Raw genomic sequence first — 23792 nt, 5'->3', positions numbered from 1 at the left:
GCCTCTCGTGGACATATTCGGCCCAGCTATCCTGGCATCTTTCGGGATTATAACATGTGTGCCGCCTGTGACTCTGGGAATGAGGGTGGCAGTTCGCTACAAATATGATATTGCGGTGAGTTTTCCTTCGCCTCAACCAATAAACGAAAGAAGGCCACAAAACAATCATTTGTTTGTTTGTGTTGGAACAGGGCAATATCTGCGATGACATGATGGTGTCTTGGTGTTGCATGTGGTGTTCGTGGTGTCAGATAAGTAGAGAAATCAAAGCACGCAAAAAACACGTCACCGTAGTGCGAAACGTACTACCTACTGTGATTCAACCAGTTCCCGTGTCAACCACCACTCGATTTGTCTCACAGCAGTCGGCAGCATTTTCTCCTGCAATACAGATGGAAGAAATTTAGACTGGTCCACCTATGGTCACAACAGTTGTTAAATAGAATTTAGATGTTTGTGACACACACACACATGCTGGGTTTCCAAGTTTTATGGGGACTTTCCAGAGACACAATGATTTTTTGACCCTTATTTTCTATCCCCTAATCCTACCTCTATGCTTAAACACAACCCTCACAAAAAACTTTCTGCATTTTTACATTTTCATAAAACATTCTGTATGATTTATGAACTCACGGGAACAAAAATATGTCCCCACAAGGTCAAGGATTTTGGATATTACCATGTGGTGACATTTTGTCCCCATACCGTAGGGTAGGGTATTTTGTCACACATACCGTGTGCGTAGCAATACACACACACACACACACACACACACACACACAATATCAATTATTTTGTGTGAATAGCATTTGGAAAATGCCTGTGTCTTTATTTGTTTATTCCTTTAATATATAGTACCTATGTAATCAGACTTCAAATTATACAATTATTCAAATAATAATAAAACACATCTGATTAAATTGTTATAGAAGTCTTTTCTTAATCTAAAGATTTTGATTATTTTAAAGGGATCTTGTCTGTGAATAACTTTGAGTCTTAAATAGCAGAAGTGAGCAGACGCCTCAATTTTTTTATTTTTTATAAACAGATTGTTATATGCTGTTTGCACATTTACAGTATGCAGTATGGAAACTGAGATTTGTCAAAACTAAAGCATTTAATTGTAAGTGAATTTGAAGTGTGTAGTATATAAACAATATCATAATGTAAATATATTTTATGTGTGCAATTCCACATAACATCAAAACACATTTTTTGCACATCATGCTGGTCAGAAAGAACTTGGACTAAGAAACGTTTCACAACAAAATTCTTTTGCCAAATGAAGGAATTATGTTCAATAGGGAAGATAATCTCTCTGTCTTCAGAGACTTTGTGAAGGCTTTTTCTGTTAGGTGGCAACATTTTTGTGCGACTGAAACTGTACAAGGCTCAACTGAGGTATGTAACCTAAACATAGGAGAACTTGACAGTCTACATTTTAATCCTTTTGTGTATACATTTCTTGTATTAGAGAAATGAAAGTGATGTTCATGCCGATTGTTCTTGTTATTTTGAGAGAACAAAAAGAGAAGAATGTGTGGATACGTATTCTTCATTTTCCTTTGGACATCCATCCTTCTCTCTTTACCCTGTGGTTATAATGGCGACAAGATCCTGGTTTTCCCCATTGATGGCAGTCACTGGGTGAACATGGAGGTACTGATTTGAATACACAGGAAGTGTAGATTTAAATGAGTGTAGAATTCCAGCAAAGTTCATTGTTCTTATATGACTTTGTGTAAGTTGCTGTTTTCCTGTGTTTCCCTCAAAGTAAAAACAAATCAGGTAATTTAAAATAAACCAAAAAGTGAATTAAATAGTTGCATTATGATATATAAAATCACAATTATGAAAAATCAATTGCAAAATGTTGTCACAATTGTGAGATGTAATGTCACAATTACCTTATTTATTTTGTCAAGATATATTTTTTTCCTCTGAAGATAAACCATTTAATTTATTTTTAAAAAGACAAAAAGTTAAATATATAACCAAGGTAATCTGTCATCCTTTTGGCTAGCGTTACATTATATGATCACGCTCTTATTCATGCAAATGCTTTTCAACCATTCAAGCGTGACGAGCCAAAAGAAAACAGGCTGTTTGTGAATCTCCTGTCTATGTGACACACACGACACAAAGAAAGACGCGCGAGCATAGACAGGACACCAGAATTGAGTTCTCCTTCACGCTTGAACGAACAATAACACACAATTATGCCACAATGTAAGTTTCGTCCAGTGTCCTCATAAGAGCAGTCTTAAATGAGTTAAATAAAGTCTTAAATGAACGTAAAGAGTGTGAGGTGTGTGAGGTCCGTGTCATGAGCAGCAGATCTTAAAGTGACAGCAATCACTAATACTGTCTGTCATTAATGTTAAAGACCCCTCTGTGTTGAAAGTGCAAAGTCATAAATCAACACCATGGCTGAGTATTTTCTCCTTAAAACTGCAGTGAAAAAAAAGACAGTCTCAAAAATGTGGTTTGAAATCGCAGGTGTTTCTGACATCACAAAATACCTTAGCCAATCACGAAAACATGCGGGTGGGCTTTAGCATATCATTAACTGCAAAGCAGGGTATATTTTTCTGGTGATATTAAAAATTCGGGTACATTTAGCAATATAGCGGGTGAATAATGTATTTGATGATCAGGGTTTGAAATTAACACCTGCCAACCCGCCAAATGCGGGTAAAAATAAATTGTGGCGGGTAACTGTCAAATTACTAGCCAATTTGACGTGTTACTTATTGGGCCCTATTTTAACGATCTAAGTGCATGGTCTAAAGCGCATGGCGCAAGTGTACTTAGGGCAGGTCCGAATCCACTTTTGCTAGTTTAACGACGAAAAAATGGTCGGCGCGCCAGGCGAGTGGTCTAAAAGTGTTGTCTTTATTCTCTTAACGAGTAATGGGTGTGTTTTGGAATTTATGTACAATAAACCAATCAGAGTTTCATCTCCCATTGCCTTTAAATGCCAGTTGCGCTCGCACCATGGCAGATTCGCTATTTAAATGACGGAATTTGATAGTGGAAAGACCGAACACGTCCCAAACGGATCTGCTCGTGCATGAGGTAAAAGCACGCAAGCAGACCATCTACGGGACAAGCCGGATTCCACCATATCTTTATGTACTCAATAATAATCTTTTACATTGTAATCCTTTTATTTTTGGCATGTTTGTGTGCTGCTGCGCGTCACTTTGTGTTTAATAAGCAGAGTGTACGTGCGTTGTGGACCCGCCTAGGCGCACATTACTAACGCGCTCATTAAAAAAAAAAAGAAAAAAAAAAAAGATTGCGCAATTCCCAGTGCAATTTGATTACCATATGCAGTTTTAATAAAGTTGAATTATGCCCTATTCGGACGGGACTAGTTTAACAAACCTTCTATGTCATTTTTACTCTTCAAAGTGTACACTTGCAGGTGTTGATTATAATTAATTTAGGCTACTGTTAGGCCCATAAATAATAATAAGGATAAACGTATATAGTTATCTAACATCTGACTAATTAAAAATTAACCACAAAACATAACATGCTAAATGGGGGATATCTAGCCTGACGTCATCATACTCAGATTCTAGTCAGAATATGAGTCTGATACTGCTCCAATGGGCTGTGATTATGGGGCGTGTTTCAACCGAACCAGGAAAGAAAATGCCTCTGCACTCAACTGGATAGACCTACAACCAATCAGAGCAACGAGATAAGTGATATATGTTCTTCAAGGCATTTGTTGATCAGAAAAATGAATGATCACGGTTCTCTGTTCCTCTTTTAAAATTAATGCGCTGTCGATATCTTCTATAACAGACGCGATGGTGGAATCTACACATCTCAATTCTCCAGCGGCAGCCATCTTTGTTGTAAACGAATTCAACCCAAGCGCTCTTTGGTGACATGGATGATTAAGTTACTGTTGATCATCTGTCCATCATCGTATTACGCCTGCCCTGACAATTTGATTGGTCCGAACAGCTCTGGTTCAAGCATTGTTGCTCCACAACGGATCAAGTCCAGACCGAACTTCCAGACCTCAAATGTTGTGAGCGGGGCTAAGTTCGGCTGGCATCCAGGCTTATATAGGCCTATAGATATATTTAGCATTTTGTGTTTTGAGGTGCTATGCTATGATTTTTAATTAGTCAGATAATTATATACTTTTAAAATATTGTTTATCCTTATTATTATTTAATGGAGCTATCAGTAAATTAGCCTAATTATAATTAACACCTGCAAGTGTACACTTTGAAGAGTAAAAATGACATAAGGTTACGTTAATTCAACTTTATTAAAACTGCATATATGGTAATCAAATTGCACTTCCAAAAGTCATACATTTGTGAAAAAAGAAGAAAAACTAAATAAACGAATTTACAAATTTCTTTTAAGTATAATAAATAAAACATAAAAAGCAAAGCAAAAATAAAATTAAAAAAAGTCAACATTGTGACAACGCTGTAACAACCTTCACCACACAACGTAGTTATAGCAACCTTTTTGGCCATGTTGTTAAAACGTTGTTAGAAGGTTGGGTACGTTGTGGGTATGTTTGCTGGGTATATGCCTTTCCAACCCGATCTCACGGGAAAACGTACAAATTCTACGAGGTGGCTAATTCGTACGAATTCATACGACCTCACTCGTACGAATTCGTACGATTTTTGCAAAATCTTACATATTTTACGAATTGCCCAATTCGTATGAATTCATACGAATGACCTACCCCTGACCCCGCCCCTAAACCTACCCATCACGTGGGTTTGTTTAGACAAAATTAGCCATCTTTTTATCATTCGTACGAATTCGTACGAATTGGTCGTGAGATATCGTTGGCCTTTCTCCACTGACGTTCTAGGTTGTTCAAAGCGTTTCTAAGGATTCTTAGAAGGCAGCTGTCTAACTCAGAGGTGGCGAATGGGAACATGGTTTTGTGTGACATTAGCAACACATTATTAGCTGTTTGATAACATAGTCAAGCAAAATACTAATCAGATTAATTACCGTTATGTGTCCGACGTTGTTGAGAGCGATACACAAAACGCATTACCATTCTGATACATCGCCTTGTAGACGACGGTGTATGACCGAGTGAATCTCTGAGCTGGTGCGAGTGAGTGGAGGCGGGGCTTAATGCATATTCATGGTTCCGTGTATACTAAATGAAGCAAGAGTGTAGTAACATTCAAGCTATTTTAAGGCATTAAGAAAAAAACAATCCACAGGAAAAAACGTTTAAATATGTAATTTTGGTGATCAAAGATGAGTTTTAAGGGATAAAATGGTTGACTACAGGGGGACTTTAATCAAAGAACAAACAGAGATAATTATTCACTGCTCTTGATTAAATAACTTTTGTAGCTTTAATAAGGATTAACCTATATTTAATTTCTAATTTATGCAGTTCAGACTGTTTGATAACTTTATCCAATTTCTGTATTTTTTTTCTACCTGTTAGACAGGTAGGAAGGCACAGGTAAATGTGACATTTAGTGAAGTTCACAACGTAATTTCGGGAGGAGTGAACCCATCTATTCTTTCAATTAACTGCCGCTCGCCTTGCTCTGGCATCAGCTGTTTTGGCATTCCTCCACCTCCCAAACTCCATCAATATAATTTAGGCATCTTGCTACCATACTCATCATCCAAGCATTAGTAGCCCCACTGGGGGGTATATCTAAGCTCGAGCTGAAGCTGCTTCCTCGAGCCCCTCCACTTGTGGACAGCAAGCCAAATACGCTTAACCTTATTAGCGCAAAGATTATATGGGCAAAGGAACTCGTGAATTATGGGTTTATGTGAGGATTGTTTTATGTTCACTTAATAAAAAGTTGTTATATTTTTTTGAAGCCTAATAAATGTAAAAAAAAAATTATTACAATTATGTAATGTTGAATGGCTATAATTATTGTTTAAAATTGGGGAAAAAATCATTTTCATTGAGACATCAGTAGCTGTATTAGAATCAGTGATACTGGCCTTAATTCATAAAAATATGCCATTAAACAAGTATTTAAAATATACTGTCTTTATGTTGTTTCTACATTAATTTGGAGATTAACTGTGAAATTATTATAAAAAGTTATAAAAGATATGAAAAATATTGCAATTAATCACAGAAAAATGTGTATTAATCTAGTTAATTTTTCTAATTAAAACCTGAGTGCACTCCTTTACTGCCCCCTAGGTGCTGGTGAAGAAGCTGCAGTCTCGTGGACATGAGCTGACTGTGATTCGCATGGAGGACAGCTGGTTCATCCAAGAGAATTCACCTTCCTACACCTCCATTACAGTGAAGCTTAAAAATAAACTTATAGACCTGGACCTGTTTGAGACAGCAGTACAAAGGATTCTTGAGGCCCGCAGGAAGGGCACGATGATGGGAGCACTAGTCCAGATGTCTGAATTTATTGGAATCTTGAATGTGGCTCACACCGCAACCTGTGCCATGCTGACCGCCATGCTGGAGAACAAAGCTCTGATGAGACAAATAAAGATGGCGAACTATGACTTGATGCTCACTGACCCTGCCACGCCAGGTGGGATCATCCTGGCACATTACCTCCACCTTCCAATGATCTATAACGTCCGCTGGATGAGTTTCGGAGAGGGACACTTCTCCATCGCACCTTCTCCAGTCTCCTACGTGCCTGTGCCCGGTTCAGGTCTAACGGACCAAATGGGACTGTTAGAAAGATCCCGTAACCTTCTACATTATGGGTTGAACCTCATTCAAGAGCGCTGGCTGGTGATTCCCATGTATACCAGCTTGTTGCTCAACTACTTCCCTCCGGACGCCGACCTCCTCGCCATGCAACTTTCAGCGGAGATATGGCTAGTGCGTGTTGACTTTGTGTTCGAGTTCCCACGACCCTCCATGCCAAACCTCGTCTACATTGGTGGCTTCCAGTGTCGTCCAGCCAAGCCTCTTCCTGCTGAGCTGGAGGAGTTCATGCAGAGCTCAGGAGACCATGGGGTGGTCGTGATGTCTCTGGGAACGCTGATCGCAGGATTGCCCAGAGAGGTCATGGAAGCCATTGCCTCAGCCTTCGCCCGCATGCCACAGAAGGTGGTCTGGAGGTTTATTGGCGAGAGACCTTCATCACTTGGCAATAACACCCTACTACTTCAATGGATGCCTCAGAACGACTTGCTGGGTCATCCGAAAACCCGTGCTTTCGTGGCTCATGGTGGCACCAATGGTCTATATGAAGCCATCTATCATGGAGTGCCAGTTCTGGGACTCCCTTTGCTATTTGACCAGCTAGATAACATAGTACGTCTTCAGGCAAGAGGTGCGGCACGGATGCTGGACGCAGCTACTTGTACATCCGAAGAATTCCTTGAGGCTTTGAGCGATATCTTAGAGAACCCAACATATCGTCAGAACATGCAGAAGCTCTCCGGTTTACACCGAGACCAACCTCTGCATCCTCTCGACAAAGCAGTGTACTGGATCGAGTTTGTCCTGCGCAATAAAGGTGCGTGCCATCTGCACGCTGAGGCTTACAACATGTCCATGTACTCCTACTACTGCCTAGATGTGGCTGCAGTGGTTCTCCTCATGCTTCTGGTAACTCTGGGAGGTGTCTATACAATATGGATTCGAAGATGGAAAAGAGAGACAAAAAAGGCTGTTAGAGATGGCAACAAAAAAGCTGTAAAGGATAGCAGTAAGAAGCTGAAAGAGAACATTAAAGCTCTGAAAAACAGCAATAATACTTCTATTCCAAAACTAAGAGCAAGCAAAACAAGATTTTAGTATAAACCCAGAGAGCTACATACTTCATTGTTCTTTATATTTTTCTCACTTTCATTGTATCCAGTGTTCTTTCTTTCTTTCTTTCTTTCTTTCTTTCTTTCGCCATTAACCCCCACCCACCCCCATTTCTTTTCCTTGAGCTCTTGCAATTCCCTGCCAAGACTAAACTGTGTGTTGGTGATTAGGTGCAGATCTCTTCCTGGAAACCTTCACATTTGTTGTAATCCCCCTGTTTGCACACAAAGCATTTAAGGCCATTCAGCAAAAAGAAAAAAAGGTGAGTCACCTCACCAGTGACAAACAGCTGCTGGTCAATAGGCTATTCTGTGATCAAATGATAAAGCCATGCTGTATAAGCTACTCAGCCTGTTCAGGATATGACATACAGTTCCAAAGTGTAAAAAACATGTAATCATTTGTAGCTCCATGAAACAATTTAATTGTAACCATTCACTTTTTCATTGTGTAAAACACGGCTAATTACTATGCATAGTAATGCATAACAAATGGTCAAAATAAACGCTCTTACCCGAGTCCAAAACAGCAGGTTTCATTTTAACAAGCGTTTATATTTTGCAGCCAATCACCAGCAGGTGGCGCTATGGATGTATTCAAAGTACTGCTCAGAATAATTTCTGCAATCCAAAATCAGATTACATACTATTTTACATCAGCGTAATGCTTTTTATACACCATACATCAAAATCCCATGTTTTCATTAAAGCAAAAATGATTTAAATTTAGATGATCACAAACCTGACCAAAATGGTGCGTGTCACCACACTTTCTCTTTACCACAGGAGGAGGCCATTCTTTTCTCCAGATATGAGACAGGAGATGGCTGGAAGCGCATGCAGGGACAGAATGATAAAAAGAAGACAGGCAAGGAAGAGAGAGCTCTAACTGATTGAGGGGACATTAGCCTGGGCTGTACTCGCTAATGTATGCTTCTAATGACTCGTTATCTCATTATCAATCTTATTCTCGCTCATCTTTTCTTTTCCTCACTCTCTCCCCTTTCTCTATCTCTCTATCTCCTCCCAATCGACCAGCAATGATGGGAATAGCAATTAGGACGCTAGTCTGCCAAATGGCTATTTTAATTAGCCTTTCTTAGCGAGAGAGAGAGAGAGAGAGAGAGAGGTGGGACGAGAGAACGAGTGAAAGAGTGAGAGAGAGAAAGAAAGAGACTAATGTTCTTCATAAGTGCTACAGATTAGAAGGTCATTAGGCTTTTGCTTGAATTAATGATTAGGAATTCCTGCAGGTCATAGAAACTTATTACACAAGCCTACTTAACATTAATAGAACCATCCTATTTGTGTTAAACACAAAGAAATTAAAACTAAAAACCAATTACAGAGTGATGGCATTGTCTTTCGCCCTCCCCCTGGTCACCCATAACGGAGACCCAGTGTAAAACTCTCTGGACAGTAGAGACTCTATAGTCGCACAAGGATAAATGATCGGTTTGGCTCGCGCTCTCCTGTTTCATTCTTTCCCAGTTTTACTCCCTGGTCATTCTACGTTTTTTCTATCTGCTTTCAATATCTTCTGCTTTTCCACTGTATGTTCCGTCATTGTCAGTAAACTGCAGTGTTTCTCCGTTGTGGTACGTAATTTTCTTCAAGAGCACAATGCAACATTCTTGTGTGTTATTTGTTCATTTGTGGCTTGTTTGGGACACGGGCTGGTCTGACGAAAATCTCTTCAGAGGCACTTTCCATCCCAAAAGAGATAGACTACTTATTTCAGCCCTTTCTTAGATCCATCCCCCTGACGCATAAAAACAAGGCAAAACACACACATAAGGCCTACTTTATGTGCACATAGTGTTCATACAGAAAAAATACGCGCATGGATCATAAAGAAAAGTAATGTAGAGTATAGCCTACATAACAAAATCATGATTAAAAATGTCCTCTGCAGCCATACGAGTGATTTGTGTGAGGAACAAACAAACTATTTGCTGATAATCTTCCCCTCCAGTGAGCTGTTAACTGCTGAATTGAATCAGTGAGTTGAACTTAAGAACCGAATCAATTTGATTCATTAACAAATCATTCCGTCTGTGTTTGTGAAAGGAATCTGAATTGATTCAATGGAAAGATCTAGCTCAAAGGAACAATATTATGAAGAATGGTTCTAAACAGTACTAGGTACTACATTAAAAAGTCATGTCAAGTCTGGGGGTATATGTTTATACGTAAACTAAACAGTAATTGAAACTCGAACAATATAGATCTGTCACTTACATGCTTAGAGGAGAAGAAGAGAGAAGTATCCTCAACTGAACAGAGCTGGCCATACATTTTCTGTTAAAAATAAAAAATAAAAAATAAATAAAAAAAATAACAAAAGGAAAGTATGATTGGTACAATTTTAAAGTTAAAATGTATATACATTTTAAGGAGGACATCACGTACCTGTTGAGAGTGTGTTGGCAGTCTGTGTAGTTGGATGTTGATGATTGAGCTTGAGAAGATCAATAAGGATGTGGCTTTAAAAGAGTGTTTTTGACAGTTCCAGATTTAAAAAACAAAAGGTCGGGAATAAAAAAAAAAAAACTAAATTAAAACACACACACACACACACACACACACAAAAAAACATTTCAGCATCCTTCAGGATGATATTGTTCCAACTTCTTTTTTTTCTTTTTCTTTTTTTTTTCATTTATGAATTTCTCTCATGAACTCTAAGGTGGATGTAAAGATTTCTAGCAAATAATGACTTAAGCTTTGATCTGTTTTTCACGCAAGGTGTCGTATATGATTTTAAAAGATTTATAGCACATGAGTCACATGTACTACTTTTATGATGTTTTTATAGTCCTTTTTGCATCCTTTTTTTAAAAGCTTGACTGCTCCTGCATTGTATTTGAATGAAAAAACAAACAAACAAATTACTTCATTACGGCTTGTAATTCATTATAATGTAAGCAACCTTATCATAATGTTACAACCCATTTCAACAATTAAACATCTCAACAATTCCTATAGCTGTACATTGTGGTTGTATTTGTATAGTGCCCCTCAATTTTCTTTCTCTCTCTCTTTCTCTCTCTGTCTCTTTCCTTCTCTTCTTTATCATGACGTGCCCTGAGGTTATGATTGTTATGATTTATATCGGACTGTTTTGAGATCTCTCTCTTTCTCTGCCCTCTGTCTTCATCTCTCTTTAGCTTTCTCATTCCTCCTCTCTCCTTTCTAATCAGTTCTCCTTGCATCCCCCCAGGTCGATTTGGGGAGTAATAATGAAAGAGATTTAACCCTTTCATGTTCAACCGCTTTGACCCCGAACACCTTCCCTCCATAGCGTTTCACACACACACAAACACCTCTTGTAAATAAATACACACACATTTGGGTGCGGATGACAGCAAATGCAGACACGGATTGCAATGGAAAACACACAATGGAAAACAGATATTTAATTTTTTCTCTGTCCAAAAGAGTGAGAAATTGGAACGCTGTTGACTTTATGAATTCACACATTTTCACCTGTTCATATCCTAGCTCTCTGTTTTGTACATCCGTCTACCTGCCCATCCGTCTGTCAGACTCTCGGCCTGTGCGTTTAAACCCCTGATGACGTCATGAATAAACAGGATATCTTCCCACCTAATTATGCGCTGTTAATTACAAATTTGGACTAATGTGCTTAATTAGACGAACATTATTTGCTCTCAGACACAGGACATCTCTTTTTTTTGATTTAGAAAATTATCTCTTTAACAAACAATATGACTTAATTGCAGACATTTGCATAAACAAATGAGCTAATTAATTACAACCAAGCACTTCCTGATGAGTCGGAGGACAATGAGACTCCAAATGTTTTCCTAAGGGATACGGAAGGAGGGAGGGAGGAAGCGAGAGAGAGAGAGAGAGAGAGAGATAGAGTTTAAATGAAAGTTTATGAGCTTGTGAGCATGCTAATATGACTCTCTGAGCATGAGGAATTATGTATGTGTGAGAATTTGCTATAAATGTCCAGATAAATAAGTTTAAGTAGCTTACTTATCGGCTGTGGTGGTTCGGCTCTGGCAATATATCTCCGGATGGTATCGGTGTAACACTTAAAATCCCTTATTCCCTCTCTACATTCATCTCTCTCGTTTTCCCCTCCATCTCTTTTTCTGGAGGGTTTGTAGATAGAAGGGCCTCTCCCCTCCTTTTCTGTGTTGGAATTTAATATGCAACTTTTTATTGGAAAACAATCGTGCGTGCCTGCGTGAATCCTGACCGCAATATATCTGTTAGTGCAACTAATCCGATCAGGCCAGAGAGGGCTATTTATCACTGCAAATCCAGGGCATTTCAGCCCACATTTTATTATTTTAATATATTTCTCAGCTATTAAATCACCAAAATGATGAATTAGAACTGTCTGCCATGCTTTCAGCTGTGTGACAGAAAATGATGCACTACCCAATTTGAGTGGTCATTTGGACTTTTTAAAGACAAAAAATGATACAGGAAAAAGTCCAATATTTTTGTGTTGTTACGTCTCTGCCACCCCGTCCCTCCGCCTCCCCCCTCTCGCTGGCTGTTTTTAATAAAACACTCTAAGTGAGCTTTATTGCTGTGTTAGAGAGGGCAGGATCACAACTATCTTTAATATACAGCCAATTACCAAACACACACAAACATACGCGCTCACACACATACTTATGCGCACACAAAGACGGGTACGACGATACACAACTTTGTCTCTTAATCATAGCGGGCAAACATTAACAAATAGTCAATCTGTATACACCCACATTTCAAACGACTGAAGATGAGAATTTATGTTAGGTTGCCAGTTACCTGAGAGGTGAAAATATGAATTGAAACACATATTTTCACTTTCTTTAGATATCATACAACAATATTTACACTTATTCAGCTCTTTATTTACAGTTTATATTCCTTTATTTTCCTTCTTTTTTTGTTCTTTGCAAATGATGGGTTTATGTAAGATCAACCAGCATACACCTCATATATTAGATAAAAATAAAAAAAAAGATTCAGAACTTCAGTTTATCTAAACTATTGGGTTCTGGGTTGAATTAGTGCTGATTATCCACTGAAAGTTTGGAATTATTCTAGTGGCCCAGAAGGGTCACAGGAATTTTTTTATTTATTTATTTATTTTTAATGTAAGGGGCCCAGAAGGATATACATTATACACACACAGAGGCACTGAATTCATAGCTACAGCTCTGGTAAGGAGGGAAATTTTTTTTTTGAAAAATTATCTTAAAATATTTAAGCATATCTTTATTTACCTTGCAAGTGTGGTGCTTTATTAATGTAAACTGTTTTAGCATAAATCAATTCTAAAATTTGATACAAATTGAGGTGTATTTAGGGTGCTTAAAATGCTCAAAGTCAAAAAGTATGCATTTATATATATATACATACACACCAGTGGTGTGCGGTGGGTCCTCACATATATATATTAAAATTTATGTCCCTATTACACTTAATTTTCCTGGTTAAATAAACATTACGTAAAAAAGAGAGACCAAATACAATTCTATTTTGTATTTTTACACTAACTATGTAATGTTCTATTTATTAGTTTGCACAAATTTGCATTTATTTACTTCTTTATTTTTTTATGCATTTTGAAGCATAAATTTAATTGACAGAATCGACAGAAAAAACATGAAAATATCTTGTGTAACTGTCATAGGCCAGTAAGAGCTGTGTGTGTAAACCTCACTCCTCTGATCTCAGGAGGCGCGCTAGCAACTGATGCTGGAGGCTGCAATCTTTAGCCTCCTTGTTAGAGCGACCGCCTCCCACGCCAGAGACCAGGGTTCGAGTCCCGCTCGGAGCAAGGCGAGAAAGACCGGTTACACTTGTGTTCACCACAGACCTTATTTCAAGCATTTAATCAAAAACCCATTCAAAAAACCCTTTCTGTGCATCTGAAATTTGAAAATATGAACTTTGCGACCGTTAGAATGTACGTAGATGTACATCCACCATGTTAAGTCATTATTAGGCTTCTCCCGTGGCCTCATGTGACCTGACCCCGTCAGTTGCATCGCATCACCTCCATTCACAAATCCTCTCCCGTGGCCTCATGGGATAGTAAAGTGTCCATCATATGCACACTTAAGAATCTCGCCAGAAGTAGGTCATCCGAGTAATTTTTGGTACTGTTTTTCGAATAATATGTATTCGGACATACTACTCTGTTTTTCACATGTTATATACTTGGGAAGTATTTGATTTCGGATGCAGCATTTAACTTCAGGACGATTAAACCGGAAGTGCTAAATGCTAACTCGTTTCCGGGTTTTGTAATCATCCCTGCTGTCGCATTCGGGAGCAACAGTAGGCTGCTTGAGTGCTTTCCATTAGACGGGTACTGTATTGACAAAACATTCGCATTGCAATTATTTAGCACTTTACATTTTACAAGTATATCACAGAGTTTTGTTTAAACACTATTAATCCAAAAGACACTTATTTTCTGCGAGGCATAATTATATTGACAATTCCCGTTAAATGTCGTTCCCCTTTGAAATTCGAGGAATGATTTGTTGGGTGGTGCGGCTACGGTCTGTTCAGCACAGACATTTTTTGACTTCAGGATGTGTAGACATGGTGCTTCACCGCCGAGACTCATCACATCAGCACATCGCAGCTTCAAGCACTTAATCTGCCAAGTACACAATAATTACTAATTACCTATTAACTAATTACTCTGAATCCAGCATCTGAAGGCAATCAAAATTACATTAAGAGTGTTGTATCACTTGTCCACTCCCTGCCCACCCCTCCCTTCGCTTTTACTCTGATAGTACACTGCCGCTCCAATAGGGGGCGTCAGTGCCGCAGGTGGGTGGTGGGGTACACACTGCTCTGGGACAGCTGGCTTTAGCCTCCAGACCCCATGAGTCCTCACACTAATCAGCTCAGAGCAGCCAGAATCAATTAGCACCAGGAGGGGGGGTGGGGGTTGACGGGGGGAGAGACCCACAGAGGACGACTGGCCCCACACCTGGCCTGTCTCTCTCTCTCTCTCTCTCTCTCTCTCTCTCTCTCATCTAATGCACTGCTCTTGTCCATTCAATCATCCATTCATCCATCCATCCATGCGGATCCTCTAACAGTGTTGTTGTTTTCCGTCCATCTTCCTGGCTCTCTCTTTTGGCTCTACATTTTAAAGATGTGTGTTAATAACTTTTAAATAGTCTGGCAGCATAGGGCCGCAGGGCTGGTTACTCACCTTATTGCTCTCCTCTTCTCTCTCGTGCGTTCATAAAGTAGCTCTATCTCTCCCTCTTGTTCTCATTCACCTGTACACTCCTTCCTCCCCCTGCCCACATCCATGTACTTTTCTCGCTCTCTCCGTACAACAATAATAGCGAAAAGCATGTTTTTAAAAGCATTATGGGATTCGAGAATCTCCCTCTCTATTTCAGCTAATCTATTCCTCAGTGCTGCTCAGAGAGGGTAAATGATATTTTAGCATGTTCATAAAATACCATGATGTATTCACAGTGCAGCACGTATTCCACTTTATGGTTCACACTGTCATCGTCTCTAACTCAAATAGAAACATTACATTGAAACTGGAATAACACACGTTCACGGCAATGGAAATTTATTTTCCTCTCGAGCAGGCTTATACATCAAGCGAGGTACAGTATGATACAGTGTGTATTATAAAAGCACATGTATCATCTACAAAACTCCTGCACTCTTGTTTGAACACACACACATACACAACCCGAGTGCAGTCGGCCCGGGTAGTGCTTTATAAACACATATAATGATAAATCAATAACGTCTTTGCCTCAGAGTCGACAGAGACGCTGACCAGCAGGTGTCAGTCTGTGTTCCAACTACAGACCGCATGGAGCAGATGGACTGAGAGAGAGGGCAACTTCTCAACTCCCAACCTCTTCCTCGCTCAGAAACGGGAAAAGTTGAAGCAACAGAGGGATGGAGAAAGGGATGAATCGAGGAGAGGGAGTTGAAGATAGCCTTCTCCTACTCTCACACTAATTGCGTTTTCCCTGAGCAGAATTGAGTTCCAGAGAAAGAGAGAAAGGCCAGAGGCTTTTCATAATTGTATCGACAGGAAAATGAATATGATGAATGGCGTTCATTCAGCGCGGCCAGGATTTATTGTCTTATCCTCCGGGCGTTAATCGCTCTGAAAAGTGGGGTGGAGGGAGGGAGAGAGAGGGAGAGACAGGAGGAGAGGGAGAAAGAGAGAGAATAACTGAATTCCAAACCTCTGTCCTGACAGTCCTCTTCCAAACTTAAGTCAACTTGCAGGACACCTTCATTACGAACTCCGCTGGCCACGTGGAGCTCCGCCCACAACTTTGATTGACACTTGTGGGGAAATCTTCTAAATCTAATTAGTTGTGTTTTTTTTCTCATTTAAAATTCGCAATAATTCTGAATGAACGTTATATCTGAGATTTCAGACAAAAAAGCTCACAGAATGGATGAAAAGCACATATGCATTTTTTTCCCCCACACCTCACTCTGTTTCTCTGTCGCTACCCAGTTTTTTTTTTCTTTCTCACATTCGGTTCACACATGCGCGTGCACACACACACACACACACACTAACACACACATTCATACACGTCCCAGATAAATCTGGTTGTGGATGCTGTGAATCCAGATGAATGCTCAGCTCATAAAGTGTGTGTTTGAAAGCCATCCATCATGGAGATGTCAGAAAGAAAAGAGCAGAAAGAACCCTCTCTGAGTGTATGTGTGTGTGTGTGTGTGTGTGTGTGTGTCCATTGGTTTGGCTCACGAGGAGTGCTGCTGGTTTGCATGAGCGTTTGTGGACATTGCTAAAACTTACTATATAGCATATATTTTTAATTTGGTTGAAATATGTAGAAGCTATTAAGGTAGTAATGAGAAAATAATCACTTAATTAATTCCTGCATTATACATGTTGACTTACTTGTTGATAATAATAATAATAATAATAATAATAATCTCACTGTTTTTTGTCCATATTAAAGTGAGAGGGGTCTAATGTTCTTTTGGACCCCACTGGCTTTCTTTGTATGAGTAATATCAGTTCCTCAAATGATTTTGTGTGTCTGTGTGTATGTGGCCTGGTAAACCCTACAAAATGTCAAAGATGGCAATATCTGAAATTCTTGACCTTGTGGGGATATTTTTTGGTCCCCATGAGGACAACAGCTTATAAATCATGCAGAACGTTTTCTGTGATGAGCATATTTAGGGTTAGGGGATAGAATATACGGTTTGTACAGTATAACAATTATTATATCTATGGAAAATCCCCATAAAACATGAAAACACAACGTGTGTGTGTGTGTGTGTGTGTGTGTGTGTTCCACAGAAGAAAGTAAGTCATGTACAGTTTTGGAAGGACATACTGGTGAGTAAATGTATTTTCATTTTTGGGTGAACTTAGAATACTTTTAAAGCATTTATCAGTGTAGATTAATGCCAAATCGAACATTTTCTAATGCATTTTGTAGCATTTCAAATTAGGCTGAATTCATGTAGTATGAACAAACATGAATAAACAATAAAAAAATAAAAGTATCTTAAGATTAATAAATGCTGTAAAACATGTTTTTCATGGTTATTCCATGACACTTAATGCTAATGCTAATGCTAATGCTACCTAATTGAATCTCACTGTAAAATGTCCATAACAAGCACTGTTATCTCTTAAATCCCCCAGTAGCCTCATGTTGGATGTCAGCACACACACATACTCGAGACAGCAAACAACATTAATAGAAAATCCTATAAACACCCTCAAACCAGTAGAAGAGTCTATAAACCGCGCTACAAGTATGTCACCACCTAATGTAACTTAAAACTGACAGTTAACTCTGTAAACAGACGAAAACAGCTTGGAGGGAAAAACAACTATTGCTACTAAAAGAAAATAGCACTAAAACTAACCCCCCCCCCCAAAAGCGACAAAACATAAAATGAGCGGACTGGAAGTGAGCGGAGATGGATGAGACATAGGAGGAGACAGCGAAAGCCTCGGGCAGTGCTGAGAGACGGTGTGTGTGTATGTATAAATGTGTGTAGGGCAGGTGGGACAGCAGGGAGACTGGTGGCTCAACAGCTTGCTCCACCCTGAGGGCCCAGCGTGCTGGGAGGAGCAGGGTCTCTGCCAACGAGCGGGGCAGTAAGACTGGTGGCAGCTGGTCCTCGCTCGCTCCCGTCCCGCCGGCAGGCAGCAGGCAGGGTGAGAAGGTCAAAAGCCAGTCGTTAGGAAGACAAAGAGAGGCACAGCGACACACTGCATAATCGCCTTTTATTGAGTGTCTCTGACACGATTCACGGCGAGGCTGACACCGACACCACACACGCGCAAAACACACACACGCACGAGCATGTAGGCCTACACACACATATGAAGAGGAAAACACAATGCAGCTGTAGGAAGAAGCAAAATAAACACACTGAAGGTGAATTCAGAGCAGGTTTAGGCGATTGTAAGGTTTAGCATCAAGTGTCCCAACAAAAGTTGTTCTCCAGGCTAAAGAAGTCAAACTCTTGCAATGGTTCCTGCAGCTGACCCCCTCAAACACGACCCCCCTCCCCTCGCCCCCCCAACCCCCCCCCCCCCATTTTCCATTAAAGCAAAACAGAGCCTCGCACTCAACCATCAGAGAAGCAGTTCTGCTCTCCACATGCCTCAGATCCAGCGTCCCCTCCGGCACACACAATGTTAATCTGCTTTCCATGTTCAGCGAGCACTTCTGCCCTTTCTGATGACGACTTTACCTGCAAACCTGTTAGATCAATGGGGATCTGATTTGGTAATGTTTTAGATGACATTCTGTGATCCTCAAATGACTCTCATTGATGTTTACTTCATTGGTCCAGGCGAGAGTATATGTATTTGTATATATATATATATATATATGAATGGCAATTGAAACATTAAAATTATATAAAAATGTTTGATATTATAAAATATATTAATGCAAAGGAAATAATGTAAATATATGTATATTTTTAAAAAGAAAAGAAATGTAAATATTGAAATGACATTAAAATAGTATAGGAAAAGGTGTGCTGTCAAATCGATTAATCGCAAATAATATATAAGTTTGTTTATATAATATATGTGTGTGTATATATTATTATACTATGTGTGTGTGTGTGTGTGTGTGTGTGTGTATATACAGTATATACACACACAGAGACATATATATATATATATATATATATATATATATATCATATATATATATATATATAATATACACATATATTATGTAAACAAACTTATGTTAGATGTGATTAAATCGCAATTCATTGATTTGACAGCACTAATAATAATATATAATATTATGTTCTTATCAAATGTAACAATAAATATTAAATCAATGCTAATAATAATACAATATTTTATCTTAGAATATTAAAACAAGCAAACAAAAATACTTCAGCTGGATTAGATTGATTTTGTTTGTGAATTAGATGGGCAGAAACTGTTTTATATTACTCATAAAGCTCATCAAGACAGACAGAATGTGGAAACACTAAACGGCCATAGTGAAGCATTTACAAGACCACAATCTTTGCATCACATCAAACAAGGTCCAGTCAAACATACACATGGAGAGGAGCACTTCCGATTGCGGCTCATTTCTACACAGCGTGGTGTGTTAAACTCTCTCCATCTCTTCACTCAATGGAGCGTAGCTCATCTGAACACTGAGCAATAATGAAGCACAGAGATGCACTTGTGTCTGTGTGAACCAAAGCGAGTGAGCGAGAGAGCTCTGGAAGAGGAGGGGGAGAGAGAGGCTATCCATTTCCTCCCTGGGGCAACTCCTCTTTGGCTCTTTGTTGCTGAAATGCTCCCAGTGAGCAGGTTACACTAAAGCCTGCTCTATTGTCTTAAACAGCTGTGCGTTGCACACTCCCTCTCTCTCTCTCTTGCTCATTTTTTTTCCAGGTTCCTCAATCAGGAGCAGTTTCTGAGATCTCTAAAAGCAAAAGCCTGTGGCAGTGCCCCCCCCCAAACACACACAGAGAGATCTGCTTCTGTTTACAGTGTCCCACGGTAGGGGGTCTTTCCTGATTCAGCTGCTTTTCTATACAGATAAACAGGTTCATATTACCATACACTGCAGATTATTAATAACAGCAAGAAGTTGAGAAAGACAAGGAATGATAATTATTGTAAGCTGAATAATACAATAGAAAAAAGATGTTAGATGCAGAAAATGATATGTCTGGCATGTTAAAACTAATGTATTAATCTGTCTTGTATATTACAACATACAGACTGCTAAGATTATTCAGAAGAATTGATGTGTATTACAGTACATGGTCTTTAGTCTTATATTGATCAAGCAATGCATCTTAGTTTGGCAGAATCTGCTCATTTCGGGGGCTTATTCAATCGTGTTGTGAAGCTTGGATAGCTGTAAATTTGTCAGCTGGATATTCATGGGGACAAACAGAGTAAAAATGTGTGTATCTGCATTCAGTAATTTTGAAGACTCAATGACATGAATCAATTAGGGAGACAGGAAAGTGTTACACTCAAACTCTGTTACTTAGTGTTTTTTGTGCTATGTGTGTCTGATATTTTTTACATATTATTCCCATATTTATCTGATGTATATTAAAGTAGTTAAAAAATTCTGTGTCTAAACTGTGTAAATTAATGTCAGGTACAAAAAGTGCTGTTGTTACAACCTACCTACTGCCAGTAGATTGTAATAGCCTAGAGATATAATACTAACGATTTATGGGGAGATTTTGTGGATTAATTTATAATTTATTGTGGTGTTCAAATAATCATAATGCCATTCCCAATCCCATCACAACCCACCATGCTCATTTCATTTCAAGCTGTTTAATTCAGAATAGAAACAAAAAGGAACAGCAAATAAAATACAACAGTATAATACATCAGGTGAATAACTATATAAACAAATAGTGTTTTTGCTGGCCACTCTCACAATTGTGGCAGACAATGATCTTAAAAGACAGAATTAGCATCATAATCAGCAGGTCCTCTTGTTTAATTTCATATAACCTCCACACAAGCTCATGTTTAATTAGAAATATGATGAGCAGAGAGTAGGGTAAAAAAAAACTTTCCAATGTGTTGAACTGCACAAAATGGGTCAGTGTAAGCATACATCAACATGACTGTAAAAATCAAATACAAATACACATTTTACACAGAAACCGAACGTACACGTTTTACTGTCATTTCAGGAGGGTGATGCACATGCAATTCCTCTGTGGTGCATGGAAAGAAAGAAAGAAAGAAAGAAAGAAAGAAAGAAAGAAAGAAAGAAAGAAAGAAAGAAAGAAAGAAAAAGAAAGAAAGGCGCATGCAGATTACGCACCATGTACAACTAAATTAAAAGGAGTTCTATTACAGCCCAAGAATAATAAGCAAGAACAACAAGCAGAAAAACAAAGAAAAGCCATAAAGGACATTAGGCGCTGAGCTTTATATAACATTTGAGTGAATATTTCATGGGCAGAGAGATAGAGAGAGACTCTAAACTTTCATTAAGCAGGGTATTTCGCTGGGAGGGAATTTCGGCGCCTTTCACTTTTTCTTGGCTTTTATTGCAATAATACAGATATCTCTCTGGCTCCCAGCCCCTCCTCATTCAGCCCATTTCCTTCCCGCCGTCTCTCTCACTCTATGCTTTTTAAAATATAGTAATAAAAACATACTAGATCCTTTTTAAATGCACTATTACTTATCATGGTCTTTTCATATCGTAGCATCACAGGTGTTTTAAAGCCGCTATAAAAGTGCGTCATTTATTATTCAAAAGCAGCGTCGTCTTTTTGCATATTATCCGAGCGCTTTTATACTGCGGGCTGCCAGACTCCCATTTAAAATGTTCGGCAGAATTGATAACGGCAGACACGCGCAATAAAAACAGCGCCGGAGGCAGGGTGGCACGCGCGCCCGCTCATATGCAGATCCCGGTAATTACTCCAACAATCCGCCAACCATTCCTTTATTTGCTCTTTGAGCGAGGGATTTCACGCTTTTAATTCAGTTTTCATCAATCTATTGATTCCCGGCTGCTAAATTGTTTGCACGGGTCAAAGATAAGAAGTAGGTCCGAGCGCCCTGCCAGGTGAAACCGTTTGTGTCCCATAGTGATGAATGGAATTTATACACACCCACAAAAAAAAGAAAAAGAAAGAAAGAAATGGTTACATTTTTAACGTTGATTTTAGACCATGCAAAACATTTAATTGAACTAGGCCTACAAAAATGCAAAAAAAAGTGCTTCAACTTACAAACATATATGTTTTTATTGTACATAATAATAATAATAATCATAATAATAACAAGAAGAAGAAGAATACATAGCAATAGAAAAATAAAATATCGTAGCCTACTATTTATGAGAGTTTTTATGAGCGTTATTTTTATGTGACTATCTACACTGTAAACAAGTTGCTGCCTTACATTTTTACGTAGCCTACAATCAACTTGGATGTTTAAGTCATTTCAACTTAAATTGCATTAAACTGACTTAGAAAATTAGTTTTCTCTTGTAGAAACAAAAAAAAAGTTGAAAATTGCTTAACTTATTTTGATTAGTTCAGGCAAAGCAAAAACACGTTATCATAACTTATTGATCATATCATTTTTTACAGTCTATCTATCTATCTATCTATCTATCTATCTATCTATCTATCTATCTATCTATCTATCTATCTATCGAAACGGTGACCATGGGTCAACGACAAGCATCACGGGAATGACGTAAGCGTCTTCAGCCGCTGGACGAGGGCCGAGCTCCCGGGGGAACGGGGCTTTTTAGCGTCAGCACTCACTAATGGTCTATTAAAATATCAACTACTTCAAAGTAAACGGATTTGCTCCACACCAGCTCCCACCCCCTGAAGCTAATCAAACGCGGCGGCCAGGCCAAAAGAGCATAATCATTTTTACGTGGCAGATTACAAGGAACCACTTAGATCCGCTGTCAGAAGATCGGGTGTCCCAACACTCTCGATTAAATAAGCTCATGGGAGTGCAGCTCTCCGAGCGCCGACACTGCATGGCTCCTTTAGGCGCACAGCTGTCAAACGCTTTCCGGATGCAACAACTAGCTAAAGAGCATCTCAAAAGATATTAACATGTGCTAATTATAATGAACTAAATTTAGTATAACATTTCAGAAAATTTGAACAGAAACAAAATAATTGACGTGGCTTTAAGAACACTTTAAAAAAAGTAAGATTCTGTCTGCATTATAAGTTAATTTGTTTTAACTTGTGAGATGATGTGCAATGTTATGTTACCATTGTTGTCAAATGATAGGCTATACTCTGTATCTCGGACATAAACCATTGCTAAATTTTCTTTGCTGAATCCTTTTGAGTCTCAGACTGTTTAATTTTTGTAACATTTATGAGTAATATATGAAAGCGCTGCATATAGGCTCTCCATAAACACGCAACAAAAACAAGATGTGCAAGACCATTCAATTAACATGATTAATAAAATAAATCCGAATTTTAATAGTAGGCTATTAACAGCGACTAAATTGAACAGCAAAAATGAAAATTGTTCATATTATTTCTTATTATATACTTATATTTATTTATATAGACGTAGCCTATTATTATCATTACTATATATTTTATATTTTCCTATATCTTGATATGATATAGGCTAATTTTATATGAACAATACACGACCTATTCCCACATTCCAACTGCCCCATGGACATAATAAATAAAGAGGATATTTAATTTGTTTCTCTTCATCCAATAAAGCCGAGAACGAGTCTAAAGTTGATTGACATATTAGAAAAAAAAGGTTGAGGGCAGCTTTAAGGTCAAAAGCACTCATCTGATTGCTGGAGGCGATATAAAAATTCGATTATTTTTCATTTAAAAGCGTAAATGATAATAAGCGTCCCTTGTTTTAGCTCGCCGTTTTTAAGTTTCTCATTAGAACAGATGGTTAAAAAATTCATCAAATTATGCTTTCCTCATCTCATCTGATTAAATTGCATTATAAA

The 23792-nt window shown here is 38.6% G+C and overlaps 1 protein-coding gene across 1 annotated transcript; it reads left to right on the top strand.

Moving 5' to 3' along the window:
* The first annotated feature begins 1338 nt into the window (after window positions 1-1338).
* ugt5g2 (UDP glucuronosyltransferase 5 family, polypeptide G2) lies at window positions 1339-10085 on the top strand. Its single transcript, XM_084105151.1, has 3 exons — window positions 1339-1404; window positions 1525-1662; window positions 6197-10085. The coding sequence occupies exons 2-3, from the start codon at window positions 1540-1542 to the stop codon at window positions 7769-7771; spliced, it is 1698 nt and encodes a 565-aa protein (XP_083961277.1). The 5' UTR covers window positions 1339-1404; window positions 1525-1539; the 3' UTR covers window positions 7772-10085.
* Window positions 10086-23792: the final 13707 nt, after the last annotated feature.

Source organism: Abramis brama (assembly GCF_963993115.1).
Source record: "Abramis brama genome assembly, chromosome: 25".
In the NCBI taxonomy this organism is placed as follows: domain Eukaryota; kingdom Metazoa; phylum Chordata; class Actinopteri; order Cypriniformes; family Leuciscidae; genus Abramis; species Abramis brama.
This window is presented reverse-complemented; position numbering and strand designations above follow the sequence as displayed.

Bases quoted from the DNA above. Each gene is read 5' to 3' on its own strand.
- ugt5g2 (XM_084105151.1), top strand. From the start codon at position 1,540: ATGTGTGGATACGTATTCTTCATTTTCCTTTGGACATCCATCCTTCTC. The intron at 1,663-6,196 runs GTACTGATTTGA...ACTGCCCCCTAG, and splicing joins GTCACTGGGTGAACATGGAG to GTGCTGGTGAAGAAGCTGCA.